Source organism: Xiphias gladius, chromosome 17 (assembly GCF_016859285.1).
Source record: "Xiphias gladius isolate SHS-SW01 ecotype Sanya breed wild chromosome 17, ASM1685928v1, whole genome shotgun sequence".
Taxonomy (NCBI): Eukaryota; Metazoa; Chordata; class Actinopteri; order Istiophoriformes; family Xiphiidae; genus Xiphias; species Xiphias gladius.
Genome location: NC_053416.1, coordinates 13,566,270 through 13,590,837, shown reverse-complemented (window position 1 = coordinate 13,590,837; position 24,568 = coordinate 13,566,270). Strand labels below are relative to the sequence as shown.

Sequence of the window (24,568 nt, the reverse complement as noted above, 5' to 3'; positions counted from 1 at the left end):
AAAATCAATACCAGTACCTGCCTGTAGCTGATATTACAACACCACGTGATGAGCTTTACGTGTCTTGCTCTTCTGATGTTTTTAATTTTATGCCATCCAGTTGCTCCAGTTGGGATTTTAATTACAGGAAGACCAGCAAGTTCACCAAAAAAAGTAGGCAGCTGCAGCTGTAAATATTAATGAAGAGTGCAGGTGATGTTAAAGTTGCCCCTCCTCCCTTTAAATCCATTAAATAAATCCAGTCTGAATGGGTGGGATGGTTAGCACTGGGTAGATAGTCTACTGTGGGTTTAACAGAGATTTTTTTTTGCTGAAAACAGCTCCCTGCTGTGGCTGGAAATGAGGTTGATAGTAGTGGTGAGAGTGAACCAAAACAGTAGAGTTGTGTGACCTCATAGACCCTAAACACCCGATAGTGCAGAGCTGAGTGTTAATTCTCTGTTGGTTTTTCACAATGGGCAACCCCTTTCACATTACACATATTAATTTGATCCATTTTTAATATAAAAATAATGATTAATTCTGCATTTAAGAAATTCAAATGTGAGATGTTACTTTGTGACGGCAACTCTTCCTCACTTCTTCCTGGAAACATCTACATCAGCTTGGCACATTTGGATTTTGCCGATATGGCTCTATCTCAGAGTCATTCCACAGATTCTCTCTGGGATTCATGTCTGGACTTTGAGGCCGCTGAAGGACTTTAACATTCTTGTTGTGAAGCCACTCCAGTGTTGATTTGGCAGCATGTTTGAGTACTGTTGAAGCAGAAATTCGTTGGCCCCACTCTCAGGCCTTTGGCACTCAGAAACATGCTCTCCTCGAGATTTGCCTGTGTTTTGATCCCTGCATTGTTTTCTGGCCCTCTGGCCAAGTCTTCCCGTTCTCTTTGGCCAAGTCTGACGCTGCACCACCGTGCTGTGAGGTATGGATGGTGTTAGAGGATTGATAAGCTCTGCCCAGTTCCAGCAGACACTGTTTGTCCAGCTGAAATGATTTGAATTTTATTTCATGTGGTCACAGAATCTTTTGCATCATGCTGTCTTTCACACATCTTTTAACAAATTCCAGGCTGCTGCCATGTGTTGTTTTTCAGTAGAGGTTGATTTCTGTTCTAGCAAAGTTATTCCAACATGATTGAAGAACACTGGAGTTTTGTTGGAGTGGTCTTGAGGTTCTTGGCTGCCTTCCCGATCAAGGTCTTTCTTGGCAGGTTGTTGCTTTTGGTCAAATACCAGCTGCAGGATGTGTCCTGGTAATTTAATTTTTGTTCTTCAATCTCTTCATGGTGGGGGTCTGCTGATTACTCTAAAACCTTTTATGTTTTTTTTTCTCTCCTCCAAAGATCTTAGTCATGATAAAAATTTATTTGTACGGATTTCAAAAGAAACACTGTTTCCCTTTAAATTTTGTCCTGTGCTTTTCATTGCCCACCAGCAAACTCCAATACAAACACACCTGAGGGACATTAAAGGTTCAGTTCACCCAATTACAAAAAAAAACAAAACAAAACTTTTTGTCATTTACCTCTATTAGTATCTGGCCTCTCTGAGATTTCTAGCCAAATAGGATAGAGGTGAATGGAATTTCGTTTGTGGTGCTCACAGCATTGACAAATGGATAATCAACAGACCCCACTGGTATTACTTACTACTAGTTCCAGTAAAAGCTGTTGGCAGTGGGTTGGTGCATTATCTGGAATAACTGGGACAGCTGCCCTGTAAAGTGATGGTGCAGCTGAGTTTTTCAAATTTAATTTTAGCCATGCTAGTTTCGTGGAATCGTAATAACTTTGGTGATTCCCCTGACTTTTCCTTTAGCGCCGCCAACAGCTCAAAGTTTTCACTTATCCTGTGAAACATCTACTTGATGGGTTAGTATGAATTTTGTACAGACATTCACGGTCCCCAGATGGTGAATCCTACTGACTTTTGTGACCCTCCGACTCTTCCTCTTGCTCCACCATGAGGTTGAAATTTGTGGGTTTGAGTGAAGTGTCTCAACAATTACTGAGGGGATTGCCATGAAACCTGCAACGTGCATTCATGCCCACCTCACAATGAATTATAAAAAATTTTGGTAAAACCTTAGCTTTTCCTTAACCACCATCACGTCAAAATTTCAAATCATCCAGTAATTGGGTTTATGACCACATACCTTCAAAACTAATGAGATTTCAATCAGCAGTTGCTGTACTTTTTATTTGGTGTTAACAAGCAAATGCTAACACACTAAACTAAGATGATGAACATGATAGACATTATACCTGTTAAATAATAGCATGTTAGCATTGTGACTGGGAGTAAGTTATTATGTTGGTGTTAGCATTTAGCTTGAAGCACTGCTAAAGGCACAGAGCCTCTAGCATGTCTGTAGACCGTTTGAGTTACTTAAATGCTTTCAGCAGCACAAAGGAAACTCCATTCACTCCACTGTATTGGGATAGCATCAAAAACCTCAGGACGTAAAAGTCAAATTATAAGCATGGCAAGTGTAATTTTTTTTTTCTTAATTTAGTTTAATTTTTAAATTTGGTCGAACTGAATTTAGATGTGCTTCAGCTTGGTTTGGTGTGTCACTTCGAAAGAGATTTTAATACTGACCCACGACATTCCTCAATTTAACAATTTAAGTTTGTAAAAATCTGTAATGGTTTGAAAAAAATCTCAATTTAAATGCTGATACAACACCTGAGAATTCAGAAAAGAAATGCTGAAAGAAAACACTTTCAGAGGAAAAAGACAAGAGATCACCTCACACAAATATTGTACTTAAGCTAAATGATTATGTTTCATGAAAACAACTTTCTGCTGATCCAAAAAGATGAACACATTTTCTATAATTTACAAAAGTATGTGTTATTAAAATAATTAAGATCTATAATGAATATACTATAAATTTTAACTCATGGCTAAAAAGAGCATTTCGTAAATTTAAGGAACTCTTATTTGTAAATCAGTAAGAAAGACTAGTGAGACCTCAGGGATGAAGGATGAGAGGCACAAAGTTTTGTGTACACAGAAAGCACTGCTTTATTGACTGCACTGGACTGGATTGGTCTGGACTGGATCAGATGGGACTAGGACTCCATTCAATGAGGGTGGGAGTTTAGGCAGTGGGGTCAGAGTTGGGAGGGAGGGAGAGGGCAGACAGTTTGGGGTTGGGTTGGGTGGGGTAATAGTGGGATGCAGCCATCATTAAGGCAACACAAACAGCATGCAGATACAGTCACAGGAAACATCATCATCATATTGCTTTTCAAAGTCTCGCTTAAAACATCGAAATTGTACAAAAAGGAAGAAAATAGGTTTTTCGCACTAATGAAAAATACATTTTTTGATTTTTTTCCCTCCTACAAAGAAGATTCTAATACAAGAAAATAAATATAGCAAAAAAAGCCATAAAATAATTTAAAATAGCTCTTCTTTTTCATATATGTTCAATAGTTCTCTTTGCTATTAACAAATGGCACAACATTCTTTGAAACAAAGAATACAGAAGGATTAACTCCTGCAACATTCATATTATTGTATTGAAGAACCGATGCAGAGTGGAGGAGAAACTGGACACAGCAGCAGAAATTTGAACACCTTTATAAGGACAAAGAAGACAGGAGGAGGAAGAGGAAGGGAAAAAGCCTGTGTCCAGCTCTGCTCTGATTGGATGATGCTGATTGGTATTCAAATAGTGCCTAAATATGACCAATAAGATGTAGAATGATACTCAATAATATTTGAAAGTGTCATGAGAGAGCAGAGAGAAGGGAGAGAAACTGTTCAAACAAGAAGCAGCTTAATCAATTAACCTTCTTTCAACAAACAGGTTCACACTAGGTACTTAAAATAACAGATTAACATTTAAAAAAGAGATATTTGTAAGTCTTCCTAGGAGAAGGTATATAAAAAAAAGTTGGTTGTTGAAGTTTTGCAAACCAGCCCTCCACTGAATTCTTGTTTCATAATGTGTTTTAAAACCTGAGGGAGAAAACTTTGAGCATTGGAGGTCAGGAGGGGGGAGCGAGAATTTTCTTTTGTTATTAATGAGAGTCAGAAACTGCCTGCTCTGCACTGCACAGGAAAGATACAGAGAAAGACGGGAGGAGAGAGTGAGACAGGAAATATCAAAGTAGCACAAAGTTAAGGAGAGCAGGTGAGAGAAAAGACACAGACAATGATAAAGAGAGAAACAAACAAGGAGGAGAGAGGGAAATGCTTAGGAGCACATTCACAATAGGTTGGCTAAATCTGTTTTGGCTCATTGTCCACACTAAGCTGCTGCCTTCCTCAACATAAAATGAAGCTTCTTGAAAATGATCACCTGAGTGGATAAGTGCTCGCCTTGTGTTTTACTGTCAATGAGCTTTTGGAAAACAATGACGTAAACCTGATCAGGGGCTGCGTGGCAGTAAAGTTAAGAAGACAACTTTCTGACCTTCTCTGTGATTGACTGTGTGACTGAACATATCCAATCATACAATACACATTATGTCATTATGTCAGGGCTTTGGAATCATAAAACTGTGATTTGATCGATGCTGCAGCACAGCAGTGCAGAAAATACCGTTTCTCCTGCAATCAAATCACTGTTTCCTTAAAGTTAAGCCCAGTGACAACAGAACCAGAAAAATATATAAATGAGAACAACTAAACTATGAGTTTTTCTGTACAAGTGTTTCTACAGCACAAAAGGGGGAAAGAAAAATGACCTAAAAAAACGAGTGACAACATAAATCATTTTGTCACAAACGGTGTTTTCAAAATTTAGCCAGCTTAGTGTGAACATTTACTAAAGGTGTGTTCAGACAGCAAGCAAAGTAAATTTTTGCCTTGCATTACTCATGCAAATCTGACCACTGGACCATTTAATCACCCTCGATAATCGGTGTACCGACTGTACAGATATTAGCCAGCAACGTATGCAGTGACAGCATGTGTTTGACAGCTCACCCCCTGACTGATCTCAGTACACACCGGAAAATGATTTTATTTATTTTTCGTCAGTTCCTCTCCTTACTCCTCTCATCCCTGTACGTTAACAAAGTAGATTCATAAAGCCCTGCGATAAGCACAAATTTTTCACTCGAGGTGAAACATTTTCAACTTGTGCGGTCGTGTCTTTGCCTCAGTTCGCGCAGCCCTGGGTAATTTAACATCTAATTGCCCCCACTTGCGTCTTTCCACTCATGCTGCATTTAAGTTTCCTCTTTTGTTCTGTCTGAACACACCTTAAGTGAGAGAGACTGGTCCAGTTCCCTCCAGGTTAGGAGGAAGAGGAAGAAAAGGAGGTGAGGAGAACAAAGGGAGACCAAAGCAAAAGGATAGTCACCTCCCTGGGAGAACAGCTGACCTGCTGTACTGTCTTAACTACATTCAACCCAGAGTCTCTCTCGGCATGAACACACAAACCAGGGTTCATGCTGGTGTACACTCACTCATTCCTGATCCTCCTGGTACCACACACATCCTGTATTTTCAAAATAATGCCATAAAGAGGGGCTGCACTTTCTCCAATTTAGCTAATCAAAACACCTATTGCTCCCCTGCATGTATCAAAGATTGGACCACGGAGGCAAATAAATACATATTTGCCTCCAAGGAAGAAGATAAATGTTGGTTTTGTGTGTGAGAGAGACAAAAAAAAAAAAAGTCAGTTTATGAAAGCAGAGAAGAAAAACGGTAAGGAAAGAGTTAAGATAACAAATTAGGAGAAGGAAATAAAGCAGAAAGAGAGCGGTGAAATTACGAGTGGGAGAAGGAGCAGGGACAGAAAAACAGTGCAGAGGGCCTCTTAACAAATGGTCTTAACCCGCATCCTAAATCCAGATTGTGTCTAGACGTGATTTATCCAGATTACATTTACACCTGGAAGTAACTTGTCTCTGGTGCTCGTGCTGAAATCCCTCTTTCCTTCATAAAACAGACTCCCACCCACGTCCTTTTGTTATATTTATGCTTTGTGTACAGTGCCCAGCTGAATTTAAATTAAATTTGTGCAAATGTTGATTTGAGTAAGAGTGGGACATGGTGGCTTTGACCAAATGGATCTTCAGTGAGTCTTGGTTGCACTTACGCCTCAGTTTATCTGCGGTGATATATGTCTGAGCAGAGTCTGAACCTCCCAGGAGCCTAATGGTAAAACCAGATGTAAAGGGAGAATGAATAAATGGTTCAGATTGTGAGGGAGGAAGCATAAAAGGGACTCGAGCCATATTTCCATCCAGGTTTCAAGTTAAATTGCATATGTATATGTGTGTGTGTGTGTGTGTATATATATATATATATATATATATATACGCACGCACACACAAACATATATACACATACACATGTGTAGTTATAGGTCTTAACTGTTGGCTAACGTTAGCCGAATTTACTTGGTCTCAATTAAGACAGATTCATTACAAAAAAAATCCAAAACTGCTATTTAAATTTAAAAAAAAAAAGGTTTTCCCTGAATTTTAAGAATAAGAATAATCTCAACAAGTCGAATGGAAATACCAAACCCAACAATGCATCAGTCCATCTCTTCGATACTCTGATTTACTTTGATAGTGCTTTGACCAGAAAATAAAATCTCAATTTACTTAAAACTTGGGGAGGATTCACGATTTCAATGGATTTTTCCCCAACAAAACATGACTCACAACAGCTATTTTAGCCAGCTATCACCTATGTTACTCTATGATAGAAAATAAACGTGTTTGAGCACTTTGTAAAAACTTTATCAAGACATTTTACGTCCTGTGCAAAAACAAAAATTAGAATGAATCAAATTAATTTGCTGTATCAACCAGACCATTTGTTTCTACTGTAAACATGAATATCTAAAAACAGCTCAAGCAGCTGGGCACTGTAGTTCTTAGCAAACCTTACTCAAATATGAGTCAACTGTGCATTTCTGGGTGACTCGTGGGTGTGATTAATGCACAGTTGGTGCTCCAGTGAGTATTTACGGAAGCAGGACGGTGTGTGTGTGGGAATGACTCGAAATAAAATACATTGTGTGTGGCCACAGAAGGAACATGTCAGCCAGTGCAACGGTGTGACTCACTGATGAGTTTTTAATCGTTTTTGGACGATGGAGATCTATGGCACGGAGGAATTAGATATTTCAGACTTTGGATATGCAGACAGGACTTGTAAGATGAATTAATTCATTGTTGGTTTTGGTCTTTACATGGGATCTGTTGACAATACAATTAGCTTTGTAAGACTTGTTTGTTGTTGGTCTTTCCTGCTGAGTAATGCTGCGTAAATTTATGCTTTTGTCTGAATACAAATAAATTTATCAACTAACCACAAATAGCAAAAAAGGTTGATTTATATTGGAAGTCACGGTGGATATTAAAATATTCTGTGACAAAATTTAATGCCGTTCATGCCATTTAATGCAAATTTTACCCAATCCTGATTCGATTGTTACAGTTTGTTATAGAAATACTTGGATGGAGACCCGGCTGTATGGAGAGAGAGAGAAGAGAGAAAAACAGCGAGATGGAGATGAGGAGGCGAGAGGGCAAGAAGAAGGGAAGGGCCTAGTGTTGTTTATATTAGCTGCTTGTTAAGTTGACTGTGGACAGGCTGCAAAACAGAACGCAGGGGAAAGAACAAGTTGTACTCTTTCTCTGTCTGCCTCTCTGGCTCCGGTTCAGTTAATGTCTCCCTCTCCTCTTTTCTTTTTATCCATCTCTCTACTCGCCTCTTCCCTCGCTCTCTCTCTCCAACCCAGAGCAAAGCAATGTTTTCCCCTCTTCACATGTACTTCCACAACACGTGCCTGTCAATTTTTGTCCTTAAAGCTACAGACATCCTTTTTTCTTCTTTTACTTTTTTTTTTTTTTTTTTTTTTTGGCTCATCCTATGCTTCATAAGCGATTCGAAAAGAGCCATGTGCCAACCAAGGAGGCTGATCACCAGACAGGAGAGGAGGAGAGAGGAGTTGTGGGCAGGAGGGATACAATAGGAGGGGTGTTTTGAGGGATTCAGGATGGAGCAGCAGAGGGGACCTTGCTGTTGGTGGGAGGAAGAGGAGGATCAAGCAGGGAGGAGGAAGATGTTGGATGGCGGAGGCAGAGTAAGGTACGCAGTTTGTGCAGATGGGAGCTTTAGTCTTAAAAACATTTCTTGAATCTGCTCTGGAGGAAGAAGTGCTCTCATTGTGTTGAACCTTAGTGGATGGAGCCAGAAACCGAGTGCATCTACCCTCAGCTGGACCAAAGCCCACTGAAATGGCAAACGGAAAAAGACATTATTTGGACGTGTGCTTCTTCAGGTTTCCTTCAACCTTTAACACGAAAATACAAGAAAAATTGCTCTGCTTGGTGTTTTTTGCAGAGTGGTGTGCTTTCAAAAGTTGAGAAAGCGCTAACTTCCCAGGGAGCTGATGAGTCATGTGAAACAATTAGTTGATTAATTCATAATTTGATCGAAAGAAAATTAAATCAGCAACAATTTTGATAATTGATTCATTGTTACAGTTGTTTACCCCAGCAAAAATTGCAAATACTCTCTGGCTCCATCTTCTTAAATGTAAAGATTTGCTGCTCTTCTGTGTTTTCATGTAATTCCAAAGTGAATAGGTTTGGTTTTGAACTGTTTGTTGGATGAAACAAAGCATTTGAAGACGTCTCTTTGGGCTCAAAAAATGCGTTTGACATTTCATTAACGAAAGGATTAATCGTCAGCAACCTTGGCAGCCTTGTTGCAGGCTTATTGCGATTTAAGTATTTCTTAGAATTTGGCAGGCGGTGAAATTGGTAATTTAAGACGTGCTGTTAAACGATCTAGTCTCAGGGATGAACATGAACCAGGACATTCCTGTTTTGTGTCCTGACCAGGACTTTTGTTGAACGTCATTGCCTGTCTCTCTCCTCTTACATTTCATGTCATCGCTCCTGTCACTGTACAATAGAGGCATAAAATGCCCAAAATAATAGTGATATTGATAACAACATTTTAAAAAAAGATCTAGTATCCCAGTCAACCCAAGTTGTGAAATTAGATCCAGCAGAGGTATATAATCTATAGGCTGCAACTAAAGATTTTGTCTATAGAATATCAGATAATAATGAAAAATGGCCATTACAATTTCATCCAGCCCAAGACGATGCCATTAAATTGCTTGTTTCAGCTTATTCTGTTCAGTTCAGTTCAGTTTATTATTATATTATCAGACAAAGAAAAGCAGCCAACCCTGATAACTGCTGTAACTGTGGAATGTTTGGCATCTTTGATTGAAAAATTACTATGGCTACAACCAATTATTTTCATTATCAATTAATATGTTGAATATTTTTTCTATTGTTTTGTTTCTAAAATATCAGAAAATATTGGAAAATGTGCCTGTTACAATTTCTAACACTTCAGGGTGATTTCTTCTGATATTTTTTCCAACAGTCCAAAACCCATAAATATTCAGTTTACCGTCATGTATTATAAAGAGCAACATTCAATTCTCGCATCTGAGAATGAGAAGCTGGAACCAGAGTATATTAGCCACTTTTGGTTAATAAAAGAGACAAAAAAAATAAAGATTATTCAGTTATCAAAATGGTTGTGATTAATTTTCTGACAATCTACTAATGAATTTATTGAGTTGTCATTGCAGGTCTAAAAATAACTTAAAACAAGTAGCTGATTAGGCATTGGGCATTGTATTTCTCATATATGGTTGTAGTGCTCCTAGTTTAGCTAGTTAGCCTAACTGACCTTCCAAGTTCATATTGACCATACTTTCCTGTATTGATCTTGGTATACCAGTAAGCTACCTTGCAACATCTTGAATGAATGACAAAAGGCCCTTGGATTTCAAATCGTTGTGGTTCTTTGACTCCACCATTTAAGATTTAACTCGAAAATTCGAGCTTGTGTCTGCCTCCACAGCAGCTCTGCCTGTAAGAAGCGTTTGTATGACTAAACCTCCAATCTGTGCAGTGTGTATAGGTGGTGGATGTTGAGACCTTGAAGCCATAACTTTTCTGTAACAGAGAGGAGAGCAAAGCTGCAGTAAAAACGGAGGAAGCAAATAATGAGTCAGCTTTCTAGTATGATACGAGCCATGGTGGCCAGCTAAAGCGTTACCAAAAAAAAAAAAAAAAAAAAACAGCTTGCAAAGGCTTTTTCAAAACACTGAAAATGAAAATGTCTCTAGTAGTAGTAGTTGAACAGTATTATACATTATTGTAGATGTATATAAACTCCAGCGGTAGGTAGGTAGGTAGGTAGGTAGGTAGACAGGTGGGTTTGTATGGCTGACGTAGGGCAATAAAACAAGGACTGTCAATGATAGCAGAAACAGGAAGCACTAAGCAGTCATTAAGTTTCACTCGATCACATAACGAAGTCTGCATTTCCAAATGGATTCAGGCAGACCATGAAAAAATTCTACTTTCATCCAGATTTCAATTCCAGATTCTAGTCTTTTTAAGAAAACCCAATGTATGTAATCTGCAGCAAGATGTATTAAGAGTAATCCCACTGACCTTTGTTACAGAGATAATGACTGCTTTCATATGAGCCCAGCAGGTATTTTGTGTCCCAAGACTTCTTTAATTGAATGCTCACTTTGTGGGTGGGCGGGGCGGGTGGGTGTGCGTGTGGGCAGGGGGTAAAAAAAAAAAAAGGCCTGAGAGAGAAGTTGGGGCATCAAATTAAACGTTTAAGCATTGGCCAGTCCTGACTTCACTGACCTGACGACAGCCTCAAACCACTTTCTTACTGGACGAAGGAGCAACCACAGAGGAAAAGAGATATTGTATTGACAGCATTCTGGTGCCCTTCTGGTTCCCCAAAACCACATCAGCGCAACCGTCACTTTCTGTCTTAAAATATTGGAAATCAAACTCTTTCATCCACCAGGAGCGACACCTGGAATTTAAAGGCTGTTTTTATTTATTTCTTTGTTCAAGTCATGCACAAATTGGCATGTACAACAAAATTTTGCAGCATTATATTGATGGCCCTCACTTGTCTCTGTGCTAATAAAAAGCTTTAAACATGATCTTTGCGCAGCTGAGGAAGTTCTGAGGAACCCAGCCCTGCTGGTGCGGTGATGTCTTTCAAAGGAATTTTGCAACAGTGTTGGTACAGTAGGCAGCAGCTGTGGGAATTGCGGGCGAGGTTCCAATTACCTGCAGCAATCAGTGCTGGCCTTTGTCCAGCTTTTCATCTGAAGTCTAAGAATTCATCACTGTATGTGGGTGTGTTTCTGACCTGCCATTACATGAACGATGCCCACTAGCTTATTTCTGTGGTGTAGCATTCATGCCAACACCTGGGGGAGAATTTCGTTTCTGACACATGCACCAGCTCACGACTTAGAAAACTGTATGGTTGTATATTTATCCATTACGCATGATGTCTTAACCATGCACAGAAGATGGCACAGAAAACAGAACCTCTAATATTTCATCAGATTTTTCTGCTGATACTGACACTGATGCTAAAAATTTCAGCACCATGACTGATATTATAGATTAAATTTGGAAAAGAGAGAAGAAAATCTTATCTGGATCTCATATCATGTGGATATTTGACCTGACAGAGTTGCAAAATTCAAAGATCATCAGAGCACATTTCGGGCCGTGAGCCAACACCCACACCAGTGTACCACACAGAGGACAGTGATGCTTTGAAGTTGTATTCTAGTGGATATTGATAAAAAGAACCTGCAAAGACTCCAGTCTACAGTATCTACGAAGCGGAAGGAGAGGGCATTGAAGCCACACTGTAAATATAGAATAATAACCAGTTTGTGTTTGCCAAGGCTGCACAATATCTAGGAGAAAAAAAAAAAAAAAATCAGAACTGCAATTATCAAAATGGAAAATTACCAGAGAAGGTGTTACGATGCTGTTCTTGGGTTAAGATCTGACTTGCAAACAAGAGAGACTCTTGAGAAACAGCAGGTCACCTAACCACCTCCACAAATATTCTGCAGAGGACATTTTTTTTTCCTGCCAGCACTGTGCAGCCTTAGCATTTGCTACTACATGTTAAGGGCCGTACATGTGAGGCCTTGTCTAATACCACTGTCTACAAAGTCAGGCTACTCTGAACATTGAATATTGAAACCAAGTTTACATTTTTCTGTCTTAGAAACACATGAACGGTAGTAACCACCCGGCAGAGGATTCTGTGGGCTGTAATGATACTTCACCACATCCTCGCTTCAAAACACAAGCTTTGTTGCGGTTATTGTTGTTTGTGTTGTTATGGTCAGTTTCAATGTGGATTGTAATAGCGGTAGCCATCGTAGAAGTCCAAAATTTGCCGCTGTAAAAATTTAGCAAATGTTTTATACTTTGAGGAAAAAAAAAAATACCAAAACAACCCTGCCATTCAGAAGAGGGTTTTTACAGACTTTGCCTCTTTGTGGCGAAAAAGAGACAAGTGTGGCAGACTAACGATGTAAGTCTTCTACGATGGCTACACCTGAAGGACAAAGGTGACAACGCTGTCACCTGTAATAATACTCTCCTGCTGTTAGGGGGCATTTCACTCTGAGTAAGCTCATACTTCCTAATGCAGTCAGGACCACATATACATAAAAAAAAAACAAAAAAAAACTAGTCATCTTGTACATTATAACCCTGTTATACCAGCTCTGGTGTGTGTGTGTGTGTGAGTTGTATGTTGTGTGTTCAGTTCAGCAGCATTTGGCTTTTTCTGAAGGGGGGGTTGATATATGTGAGTCTGTGTTTAGTGACCAACACCAGCCCGTTACTGTGGTAACAGCTTTTCCTATGTAAACCCCTGTGAAAGCAAATCTGGGAGAATCCAGGTCCAGTTTATTGGTGTTGGTGCAGTAGAATTATCAGCGCCGGTAAAGGGGTTCACACAACACCACGGCACCATGCCTGAGCTTACAGTGTTTCTAAATGAACTGTATCGAGCTGGGTTGAACCAGGTCAAGAAACTGGATTAAAGTGATCTGACCTGGACAGCGCTGGCAGAGTTGTCTGACATCCCTATCTAACATTCTTCATCTTGAAAACCAGAGACGGAGCACGTGTATGTGTGTTTGTGTAGATAAGATGTAAATATGCTGCTTTGATACACAGATCTGTTCTTTGGCGTGGTCACTTTAGAAGACAGGTAAGAAGCTGTCCAAACAGAAAAAAAACAAAAAAAAAAACAGAGGAAGTAGATTGGACTTACACTTCTATTTAAATGTCTGTTCATCAGACCTGGGTAAAGCAGCCCTTTAAATCACTTGTGATGCCTTATTTCACCCAAATTTGGCCCCAGATGAGCGGGGTCTTAGCCACAAGAAAGGTGAGAGAATGAAAAGAAAGTCTCTTCTTGTAGTTGACCACCGAGCCAATATTATCTGACCTGTCCCGCTCATCTGGTAACTCAGACAAGTTAAAATGAGTATTAATTATTGGTTGAGACTATTGAACCCAGGGCTGATAGTCATATAGTCACACTGAGAGGAGGAGCATGCTCAGTAGTAGTCATGTAAGAGTTCAAACAGTGAAGCTTGCCAAATAAGGAAGTTTCTAGACATACACACATCACTTTATATATATATATTGTATATGATATAAAATATGTATATATATATATGTATCTACGTCTTGCGTCGCTTTTTCGATAAATTTTTTAACCTTTTATTCTTCTTTTTTAAAAGTTTTTTTAAACCCCTGAGAATACCATGGACTGCTTAAGTACAAAATACAACTCTCTGAGAGAATAACGAAAAATACTTTTTAAAAACAAATTTACAAACAACTCAATTCATGAACTTAAGCGCGCAGGCCTCTGAAGCTGATTATAGCATTGTCATCATTCATCTAACAGGAGGAAAAGGCACAGCAGAGCCATCAGTGTCGAGAGCTTGGCCACATCAAACTTCAGTGGCAGCAACGTTGGTGCCATAAAACCACTCAATGCTTAGCTGAATGAAACAGCGTTGGGTGTCTTACATCAAAATTCTAGATCGCATAGATACACATGGATAATCTGAAGTATAACTAACTTGTTTCTCTTGATGATCGTTTCCTGAAAGCTGCGCTGTGAACCCTGGTGGCCTCACATAGTAACCAGAAATAACTGACTTTTGAAGACTACAAATCCAGAAATAATCAAATGATGTGGATAAACTGCTCAGTGGATGCTCATGGTAACCAGCACAGTGAGTCAGTGACTGTTTTATAGGAACAAGACAAAAGGCAAAGTTTTGGGGAAAAATGCTTTCAAGCAAACTTCAAGTTATGTCTGTAATTTTTTTGATGCTCATAAAAAACAGTTTTTCCACCCTTAGGTCATGTCATCTCCCACATCTGTGAGATGTGGTTGAAAACACTAAAAAGGCTAGTGAGTGAACATTTGAGTTGAGTTTATTTTATCACATGCTTTCTCCAGTTTTGTTTCATCAATTCACCAATTCCAAATGAGGAGAATCTGCAGTGACCAGATGCAGATGGGGAAAGTGTGTTTCTGCCCCCCTTTGTGATTTTTCCCAAAATTTAGGCCTATTTTTACACAAGCAATTTGAAAAATGAAGCATTATGGATGAATATTATTGACCTTACAGCTAGGAGAGGAAACGGGCTACTCAAAATATAAAAATTGACAATAGGTTGTTTGCTACCGATCAAAAAAAAACAAACAGAAAAAAAACAGAAAAAAAAAGTACTCAGCTCTCCCATAGAGGCAGCAACATGGTGCTCACAGTGCGACCTGGCCAAACTCTGTTCATCAATGGCTCTGGTATGCGGCGATCTAGTTATGGGGTCATAGACAGTAGGCAGCTCTTTGCACCGATAGTACGTTGTGGCTCTGCTTTAGTAACTGCTGCAGATGCTTCGTTGATTAATGGCAAATGCTGCATTTACATCCTTGTTTCAGGCACTAAACAATTGTTAAGGTGACAAGGAGCCCAATGCTGGCTACACTTGGTAACCAATCCGACTGGATTAACTTTTGGTTTGATTGTTACAAATCCGATTGAAAAACGACTCATTGATCTACTTACTGATTGTTTGGTTGATTGAGAAGGCGGGGATGTGCTGGGGTTTGGGGGGGAGGCAGGGGCACAGGGCGAGCGACAGAAGGCACAGAGTTTCTACAATGATTTTTCTCCAAAGATTAAAAAAAACAAACAAAAAAAACAAACAAAAAAAAACAAAACAAAAAAACCTCAGAATTAGGAAGAATTTGAAAGCAGCTGACTAAAGCCAGACCAAATATTTCAACAATGGCTGTGATGTGAGCAAAGGGATTTGCTTATAGTAGTTTGTGTGTCAGTATGTCTGTGTCTGTGTGATTGTGTCTCTGTGTGTCAATCTGAATGAGCTTCAGGGTTGAGGTCAATCTGTTTACTAATCAAAAACTGGTAAAACTGGAGATGTGTTCTTTTTAGTCTGAAAATTAATTTGAGAATTAAGTCTTTAGTGTACATTTTGAAACTGAGTCAACATGATGGGAATTGACCCCAACCCTGAAGTAGCATTTATTATACACAGGAGTGCTTACATTACAGCTCTTATGACCACCTAGTTGTGCTTTTCAAGGCTGAATACATGTTTTCCCATGTCATTCCCACACATATTTTGGACAACTCTGGTGTGAAATTGTCTTTCCGTTGAATATATTCAAGAAAACAAAGACCGAGATACATCGTTGGATGTATCTCAGGCCATAAAAGACCAAAAGTGAAGCAGACCCTGAAACCAGCTTGAAGAATAATAATAATAATGCCCCAAAGTGTTTGTTCCCAAGTCTGGCAGATACCACAGACATGACGCCAGAACAGGGTACTTCAACGCCCAGAAACCAAATTAATCTGAAACACAAAACAAAAAAGACTAAAGGTAATGTTTCTTTCCTATTTGTTGAACGTATCGTATCTTGTGGATTTCTTACAACAAAGTACAGTCTGGCGGAGAAGCTTTACTGTACGACAGGCAAACAGCTACATTCAAATTCCCCCAAAAAACAAAGCAGGTAAGAGCTGAAGAGATTTTCCATTGGTAAATGTGACAGGGATTTGGTTGAACAAAGCCATCCAGCCATGTTTTGTAGACTGTATACTGGGCACAGATGGAGAAACAATTAGCCAGCGGGACTCTGCTTGGATAACTGTGTTTTTGTGTGTGTTGATTTGAGTCTCAGTTCTTTAGGATGCCAGCACGCTCCTTCTCAACAGGTCCTCGTTCCCAGAATGCAACTGTGGCAAGCGGAGTTTGCGTCCGCCAGAGCGCGTGTCTGAATCACTCTGCTCGCCATCAGAGAAGTACCCGTCAGTCTCGGCAGTATCCAGCAGGGACATGTCCTTTCCTGTGAGGTCCATGGACTCCAGCCCTGCTGCACTTCCCCCTCCACTGATGCCCCTCCCTCTCGATTTACCCTGGCGGGGCAGACGGAGCCGCGGAGCCCCGCCACGATGGATCGCCCCTGTGTTGGGAACTGTGACCCCAGGGCTGGAGGCTGGAGGTGGAGATGAGCTTGTGGTGAAAACAGATCCAGCCCCTGATGCAACACCATTCCCTGCGAGGATGCTGTCCCAGGGGCCACGGTCCTCCGAGATGTGACAGGAATCCATTTTGGAGATGGGTGGCTGCGGCGGTGGGTCCGCCTGCAGGTCAGAGCTCCTGGTCTGGTGGTGATGAAGGTGGTGGTGGTGCAGGGCCTTGGAGGAGCCCCTGGACCTTTCCCCCTTCCGGCCCACATTGCTAGGCTTTTCCTCCGCCACACTTACCCAGAGGCTCTTTGCAGTGGAGGGGCTGCTGGCAGCGGAGGCGGCTGCTGCAGAAAGGAGCGTCTGCGGCTGGGTGGGGGTGGTGTGTTGTCCACGAGCACGGGGCCTGTTGATGCCCTGTGGTTTGCGGCCCAGCTGGGGCGTTTTCCAGGTGGACTGCATGGAGTTCTCCATCATAAGGTTTAGCAGGCTCTCCTTGCCCTGCAGGAGCTGCATGACAGGGGGAGAAAAGAGAAGGTGAGGTTTGGAAAGACAGGCATTTGAGATGAAAGAGATGCGATGAGAGGATAAGAATTAAAAGGAGAGCCGATCAGTACATAAGATGAGAAGAAAATGGAGCTAGATCAGTTCATGCTTTACACAAAATATTCATGATATTTCTGGGAAGTTGCTCATAGATCAATAAAATTAATTTGCCTGTTCCTCGGGTTTCAAGTTTTGAAAGCACATTCTTGCCCGTAATATTTTAGAACAAAAACTCTCCACCCACCCACCAACCACCTACCCACATTTCCAACAGCTCGTCTGTGGAGGATGTGAGCGGCTAATGTCAAACTTTTTGAGCAAAAAAGCGAATGACAAAGCTGACATATGCTGACAGCATTTTTCATTGTGATCATTTGTTTCTTCGTGAGAGGTTTCTGTTGAATCTTTTGTTCCTTTGTATTATAAAAAGTTTTTTTTTAATTGTACCAACTACAGGCCACTGTAAGTTGGAACCTGTAGGGTTTGATAAAGTTAGTGATCACTTAATGCCCTTTTAAAAATTATGTTTATTTCTGCAGGGCTTTCTCTTAAGGATATAAACATCAAATTCTGCTTTATTGAAATGACCTAGTTCCTGTTCCTTTTTTTTTTGGTTCCACAACACATGATCGAACAATGGAGTTATATCATGTATTCTGGTTGGAGCCCCCTGCCAATCAATACACAAACAGAGCACATTCCTGAGGAGAACAGCAGGTCAGCCACAGTGCAGCTCTGCTCTGACCATCAGCTCTCATTGAACTGATCAACCCACCACGAGAGTCGAGCAAACTCCACTCATATAAAGATTCAATCTAAAGGTCTTGATCCAGCCATGAAATAATTCTACAGAACAGGTGTATGAATGTGGTTTCAAATGTGGAGGCGTACTTCTTTTCTGTTGGTCTGTGGCATCTGAGAAAAGAGAAGAAGTGCTCTTTCTCCACCACAGTTATAATCCACTATACTTAATAATGTATCACAACAAAAAAGAAACACTTTTCTCAAGAAGACTCTTGAGGAACGATTCAAAGTTACTGTGGTAGCTTACAGCAATTTTTGAGACCACAGTGCAAATGGCTCATAACTAGGGCTGCAATTTATGATTAATTTCAATATTGATTAATTTGCAGATTTCATTTTCTATTACATAAATCAACAGTAAATAGAGACAAGTTGCCTGGTATAATTTCTTACAGACCAAGGTGACCTCTTCAAATGTCTTATTTTGTCTGACCATCAGCCAAAAACCCAAAGATATTCAGTTTACTAACCACTATGCTTGACAGAGAAAAGCATCAAATCCCCATATTTGAGAAGTCAGAAACAGCCAATATTTGACATTTTTGCTTAAGAAATTACTAAAACAGTTATTTGATGATCAAAGTAGTTGCAGATTCATTTTCTGTCTATTGACTAAGAGATTAATCAACTGATTGTGTCAGCTCTATTTATAACTACTGAAGAAACAAAGGCAGAAAAAATATTGTTGCCAAAGCACTCATTCATTAAATAAAAAAAAGTTCATTAAATAAAAACTAACAGTGCATTAACATTTGAAGAAAGGCTCATTTCTTAATGTCTCTTTGCTGCAAATGTTGTATTTACTTTTCGAAAAGATGCCTCGACTACACATTTTTCTGCTTTTGCGGACATCGGTTTTGTATGGATTTGTTCATTTTGCCTCTAATCAAGTCCCCTTCCTTGACTAAGAACAACAACTTTTTGACCAAGAACTTTATGTAACTTTGGATGTCTGTGTCAACCAGGTCTGTAGACAGGATCATTCCTTTTGTGGCCTCTGGCACTACTTTTGTCCACCAGTGCAGTGGACTGGGATTCAGTTGAAGAGGTAATGGACTGCTTGATGTTGCTGCCGATTTCAGATGTCTGAATTTTGCCATGTGCATTATCATTCATTGGCAAGAGCCAGACAGCAGCTCGGTCTAATATGATCGTCCTTTAAGTGGTCTGATCCATGTGCTCTCTGCATGTACTGGAGTGGAAATAAAGGTCTGCTTGCAGACCTCGTTTTATCTTCCAAGTATTGAACAAGTTAAAAATCCATTACTGAATACAATCCATTGAGTTCAGCAATTTACATAAAGTACATTCTTCTATCAAAGAAGAATCTTCTTTATGTATCAGTTATCATAAGATTAGAGTCAATTCAGAAACAGCAAAGGCATCACCTTCCAAGCCTCCTGCTGCTGAAGCCCTACCTGGTCGGAGAGCAGGCTGCCGCTTTTATCCCCATGCTGGGCACCCAGAGCCCACTGGCTCAGCATGTCATCAGCGGTGATCTGAACCGACTGGGCGAGCCAGCTGTCGAACAAAGAGTTGTCCAATGGGAAGGACTTTGACAAACCTGAGGGAAGGGCGAGGGACATAAGCAGTTAGGGAAGAAGATGCAGGGAAGATGAGATGGATGATGGATGATCAAGACGTAGGCGAGAGAGAGTGAGCAGTGATGGCAAAGAGGGGAGGAGAAGAGATGGGATAAAATTGGTTGGGATGAAAGGAAGAAAGATAGAGGGAGAGAAGAGGGACAAAGACAAAGCAGACAGTTGAGGGGAGCTGCACATTTTTCATAAATAAAAAAAGTACAGAAAAAACTGCTCTAAAAGTGTCAGTGGAGTTGAAGGGAATTATCTATCAAATCAAGAAGTAAACGGCTGTTCAGAGCCACATTGCAAGACTCCTGTGCCAAACCTTAAATCTCACAGTTCTGTTAAACACAGAGCTTCAATTCACTCAGCCAGTTCAACCCGTTCAAAAGGGGCACTTCAATTCAAATAGTATTAATTGGGCTGAGATTTTTTCCTTCCTATGAAACAATATTGTTGAATATTAAACACGAGCCACTCATTTTCGGTGACATTTCCCAAGTTTAACAGACAAAGTACAAATCTAAAACAAGTGTCCTCAATCTCATTTGGTGGAACACAGCCAGAGGAGGCTGTATCTGTCATATTCTTATTTGTTTTTCTAAATACCAAAATCTCAAAATGAACAGAATCAAAAATGTAACATCTCAAACTGGTTTTATTCTTTCACATAGCTCTCCTACACGTCATTTACTGTATTTTGGCCTCATCGTTACTTTAAATGGAAACACAGAGCCTACTCTAGGTCTGTCAGAAAGAGAAAAACAGCTTGACACTGTGACATTTACAGTATGTATCAATGAGCTCCAAACAGTAATGAAGATATAAACCCAGTTTACAGCAGAAATCCTGTTTACTGTCTCCTTCCCAACACTGTGCTCTCCACACTCTTTTTTGTACAGGACTGTCACAGCCCAGGACTGTGAGCAGTGTGAGTGTGTATTTAGTATGTGTGTGTACGTGGGAGGCTGCAGACAAAGCTCCCTGCCTTTAAGTGTGTGTGTATGTGTGTCTGTATAATTAGGAGATTTTCATGGCTCCTTTTCTATCATTGTGGGCTGTGAAAATGCTGCCAAAGCACTGTGAGTATGTCTGTGACATTTTAGTCTTTCTTACTCTGACACACACATACACACAATGCAGTAAAGAGTGAGGCCTAAGGAGAACAGAAAATGGGGGGTGGGGTCCATGAGCTTATGCACTTCTTCTCTCCTGTTCCCACAGAAGAGGGAGCCCACATTTTGGCTTGCTCGTCTTTCACTCCTCACATGTTTACATCCTCTAACACTTAGAGGTACAAGAGCTCGGGTTAGAGGTGGTTTGATAGCGTTTCCTAGAATCATTATCCAGTAACCAGTTTACTTTTTTGAATCTGATTTTTTTTCTTAAACCTTGATGAATTTAAGACTTAAGAACTAAAACTAAAAGTAATAATAGATTATGTTTGATCTTTAGATAAATTACTACTTGAATGTTTCAGGTAACAATTTGCTAATTGCTGATAAAAAGTGAGGAGATTAAACGCAGAAGTTTCAAATTTGGAACCTAATCTGAAATGGAACCAGCTATCAGGACCCAACCGGAAAGGCATGTTCAGACAGAACGTGAAGCAGTTTTGCCTTGCATCATTTGTGTGAAATTGACCGCTGGACCATTTTCTGCCTCAATTTGCACTGCCCAGGACAAATACGCATCTAATCGCATCTTTCCATTGACTTTGTATGCAACTCCGCCACCTCAAAAATTCACCTTGCGTTCTGTCTGAAGAGTTTCCATTTTGTTCCTCCATAGATGACAAAACTGTCATCTATAAACCCCAGATGGATGCACCTAAGACATGAACCCCTATTTGATTGGAATCTCTGCTTGTAGTTACTTACAAAAAGGTTGTTCATACAAAGCGGAATGATTACAGTGAGACCTCCACACACGATCACAATTTTGGACTCTAAAAACAGCCTACTCTCTTATTTTAACTAAAATCTTGTCTAAAAATTTCAGTACATAAAGTTACGTAGGCAAAGAACAAACAAAGTGATTTCCTCTGCTAAAAAAATCTGTAGTTGTGGTACAGACAAACCACCTTAAATAATTTTAGACCAATCACATACAGCGCACAGGAAAATGTTCGTTGTTGGTATGGCGGCAGGCAAAATCAAAAATGATCTCAAACTCCAGAGGCCGTGTCATCTGGTGACTAGAAAAATAATGAAATGTATTGTTCTTCTGTAGCCAGGAACCATTAACCTCTGCATGAGAGTCTGTCATATCCTCTTTGGGGAACAACTGCCTCCTAACAACCCATAGCACCATATAAACATCTTCAGAAATGCCAATAATGTTGACAACAAACTAGACCACAAAAACATCAAGAGACAAATTCATAAGTGCATGCGGATGTTTGTGGTCTAAGCTGTGTTCTCGTGTCTCTACTGTCTTTCCAGCCTCCAAGTTCACTTCACTGCCTATAATGATCTTCTAAGCAGGACAGCGGGAGGTGCTGCTATGGATAGCTTAACACCAGCTATCCACCACACACACACACACACACACACACACACACACACACACACACACGCTAGTCATTTCCACAATGTAGCATGTCTCTGCAGGAGTCGGGAGAGCTCTGAGGGAGGGAATAGGTGTTGGAGGGGAAAAGAGAGACGGTGAAGAATTCCGAAGAGGACAGGAGGGGATGATAGAGGAGAGGAGAGAGTAAACGGAGTTCAGAGGGGAAAGGAGGAGGGAAACCTAAAACATGCCGCTGTGTAGTCTGTCGCCATGTTCAAATTGTGTCACATTCAATACATGCTAATATTGGTTTATATTTGTGGTTATACTTTACATCTGGAAAAACGTTTAAGTAAAAACGTTTTTCAACATCCCATAATAAAGACCATCCTGGTGTCACACTGTTGTTGCTGCTCTTTCACCAATTTAGTGTCAAGGGTCGCATTGCAGCATAATGAGGGGGGGTTTATTGATTTTTATGTTTAGTGAACATCCACTTTTTTCCCCGACATTTAACATGGCAAAACTGCCTTAAATTGTTGCTTTCCCAGTTTTTGACTAACAAACAGAAGAAAGTTGATAGATTTACATAATGTACAGTACAGCACCTTGACGAGTTTTATTTTCCTATGCCTCCCATTTCCTCTCAGAGGCTTTAAAACATGATTTCTTCATTAAATTTCTCTTTTTGAGGAAAATGGCAAACTTTTATATCTTAATGTCACAACTTAAAAAAAAAATGTCTTCAGTATAACACTGTTCTATTTTGCTGTGGTTATATCTCCATAGTCTTTCTGTGGATTTTTTCTTTTTTTTCACACTTGTTTATTCATATGTGTGTCAATGATGTTAAGATTAAGAGGAGGATCCTAAAAGGATGGGTTACATATAAATATACTTCTGTTATATTTTTTGTCTGAAAGTGTTCTGGGTGGGAATTGAATTACTTTAGAGGGAAAAATGAGAGAGAGAGGGAAAACATCTTTTGCGTAATTGCTCTTAATGTATTTAAAATTTCTTTCAATAAAATATATTGCAGAAAAAAAAAAATCAATAATAAACAAAAATATCCCTTTTTTTCCTTCTCACTTATGCTGGAGGACCCAAGATACCCAAACAATATTTATTCCCAGAGGAAGCCCATCGATAGTGGAGCTGTCTCTTTTAAACCGGATGACGATGCCGACTCCTCCTCCTTGTTTGGCTACAGCTAAACTAATAGGATGCTGCACCTGTTAGCCATGGCAGTGCTACTTTAGGCTAACGCTATGTTTCAAAAGGTCTTGCTGCATTTAGAGCAATCTTCAAGGTAGTATTACGTGACAAGAACAGTTTGGGGAACACCTGGCCTTGGTGCCTGTGCACACCACTTTGTCTCTCAGCAACACAAAACCCCCGGATGGCACCACAGAAAAGCTGATGTTGTAGCAGGGAGCAATGATTCGCTAGCCAGCTAGCCAGGGAATGCACTAACAGCAGGACAGGGCCAAGACCAGGCCTTTGCATGAGAGAGAGAGTATGTGTGTGTGTGTGCTGCTAGGTCTAAAGCCTTTACTACAGTCTGATGATTGTTCTCGGGTGCAAACCGTCTCCCTGGAAACTCCATGAGAAAGACAGAGATAGAAACACAGGAACTGAGTTACAGAGTAAAGGTGCAGGAGGAGTAACAGAGCGATCTAATGACCCATCAGAGCGACGAAGGGGAGACGAGAAGTGCAGCAGGCAGAACAGGAGCAGAATAAATACCTAAATAAGTAATGTTAAAAAATCTGTAATTATAACAACAGAACAGGACACAATAATAGCAACCAGAAAGCTCAGCATAAATCAACAGAATTTAACCTGACAGAATTGTTCTGTACAGCAAAAGTGACATTTTACTTGTCTTCCTGTCTCTTACCATTGTGTGTCAAAATGATTTCAGCCTATTCTAATGTGTAATTTGGCCTCATTATCCTTTTCACCGCATGAAATGTTCAATTTTGTGCTATTTCAAATTGATGCTTGGGAACTTGTAAGAGGTTTTCAAAGAAAAGACACCTGTTAAGTTATATAGCTATTACGATGCAACCTTGAATTTTTTCATTCAAACTGAAAGACCTACAGGCATCTTTCTACAGATGCTATCCTGCACTGTAATTCAACAATAAAGCCATCATGCAGGACACAGAGATACCCATTTCCTCAGTAACAACTGCCTAAAAATACCAGAATGCACTGCAACAGATAGATTCTTTGAGCAAGGGAGACTTTTCTAACTTGTTACCAATGGTAAGAACTCGAGGCTCTTTTGCTTTGACTGAAACCATCAGGCACAAAACGTTAAAGAAAGGGACTCACACCAAACAGTGTCTGATAAACCTTCAAACTCAAAGATCTGATACCCAGACCTGCCTTCCTGGAGCGTATTTCATTGTCTTACCAGTACCTTTAACAACACAGCCCCCTTGTGTTGTTTTAACGCAGGGCTGTTTTCGGTCTGAACGCCTTCTAACCCTTCATTGTTGTGAAATAAAATTACAAAAGTATTATTTGTGACCACGGTTGTTATTCTTTATATTGTCACCTTTTATATTCAGGTGATGTGATGATTTAATCTTCCTACATAAATCTGACCCAACAGTTTACATACGACAACATCCCTGCTCAAACTCTAATAATACAATGTCAGCAAAGATAAGATTTTCAGCAGGTGTTAAGTTACTTCTAAAGCTAAAATT

The 24,568-nt window shown here is 40.0% G+C and overlaps 1 protein-coding gene across 3 annotated transcripts in view; it reads right to left on the bottom strand.

Moving 5' to 3' along the window:
• Positions 1 to 15,681: 15,681 nt before the first annotated feature.
• Positions 15,682 to 24,568, bottom strand: part of jade2 (jade family PHD finger 2) — a 184,684-nt gene continuing 175,797 nt past the window's right edge. For 2 of the 3 annotated variants that reach the window (XM_040151302.1, XM_040151303.1), the window contains 2 exons: positions 19,173 to 19,318; positions 15,682 to 16,914 (listed from right to left, as the gene is read on the bottom strand). In XM_040151302.1, coding sequence (XP_040007236.1) covers positions 16,123 to 16,914; positions 19,173 to 19,318 — 938 coding nt within the window. In that variant the 3' untranslated portion in view covers positions 15,682 to 16,122. The remainder of the gene's footprint in view (positions 16,915 to 19,172; positions 19,319 to 24,568) is intronic. The other variant, XM_040151304.1, reaches the window with a different exon arrangement.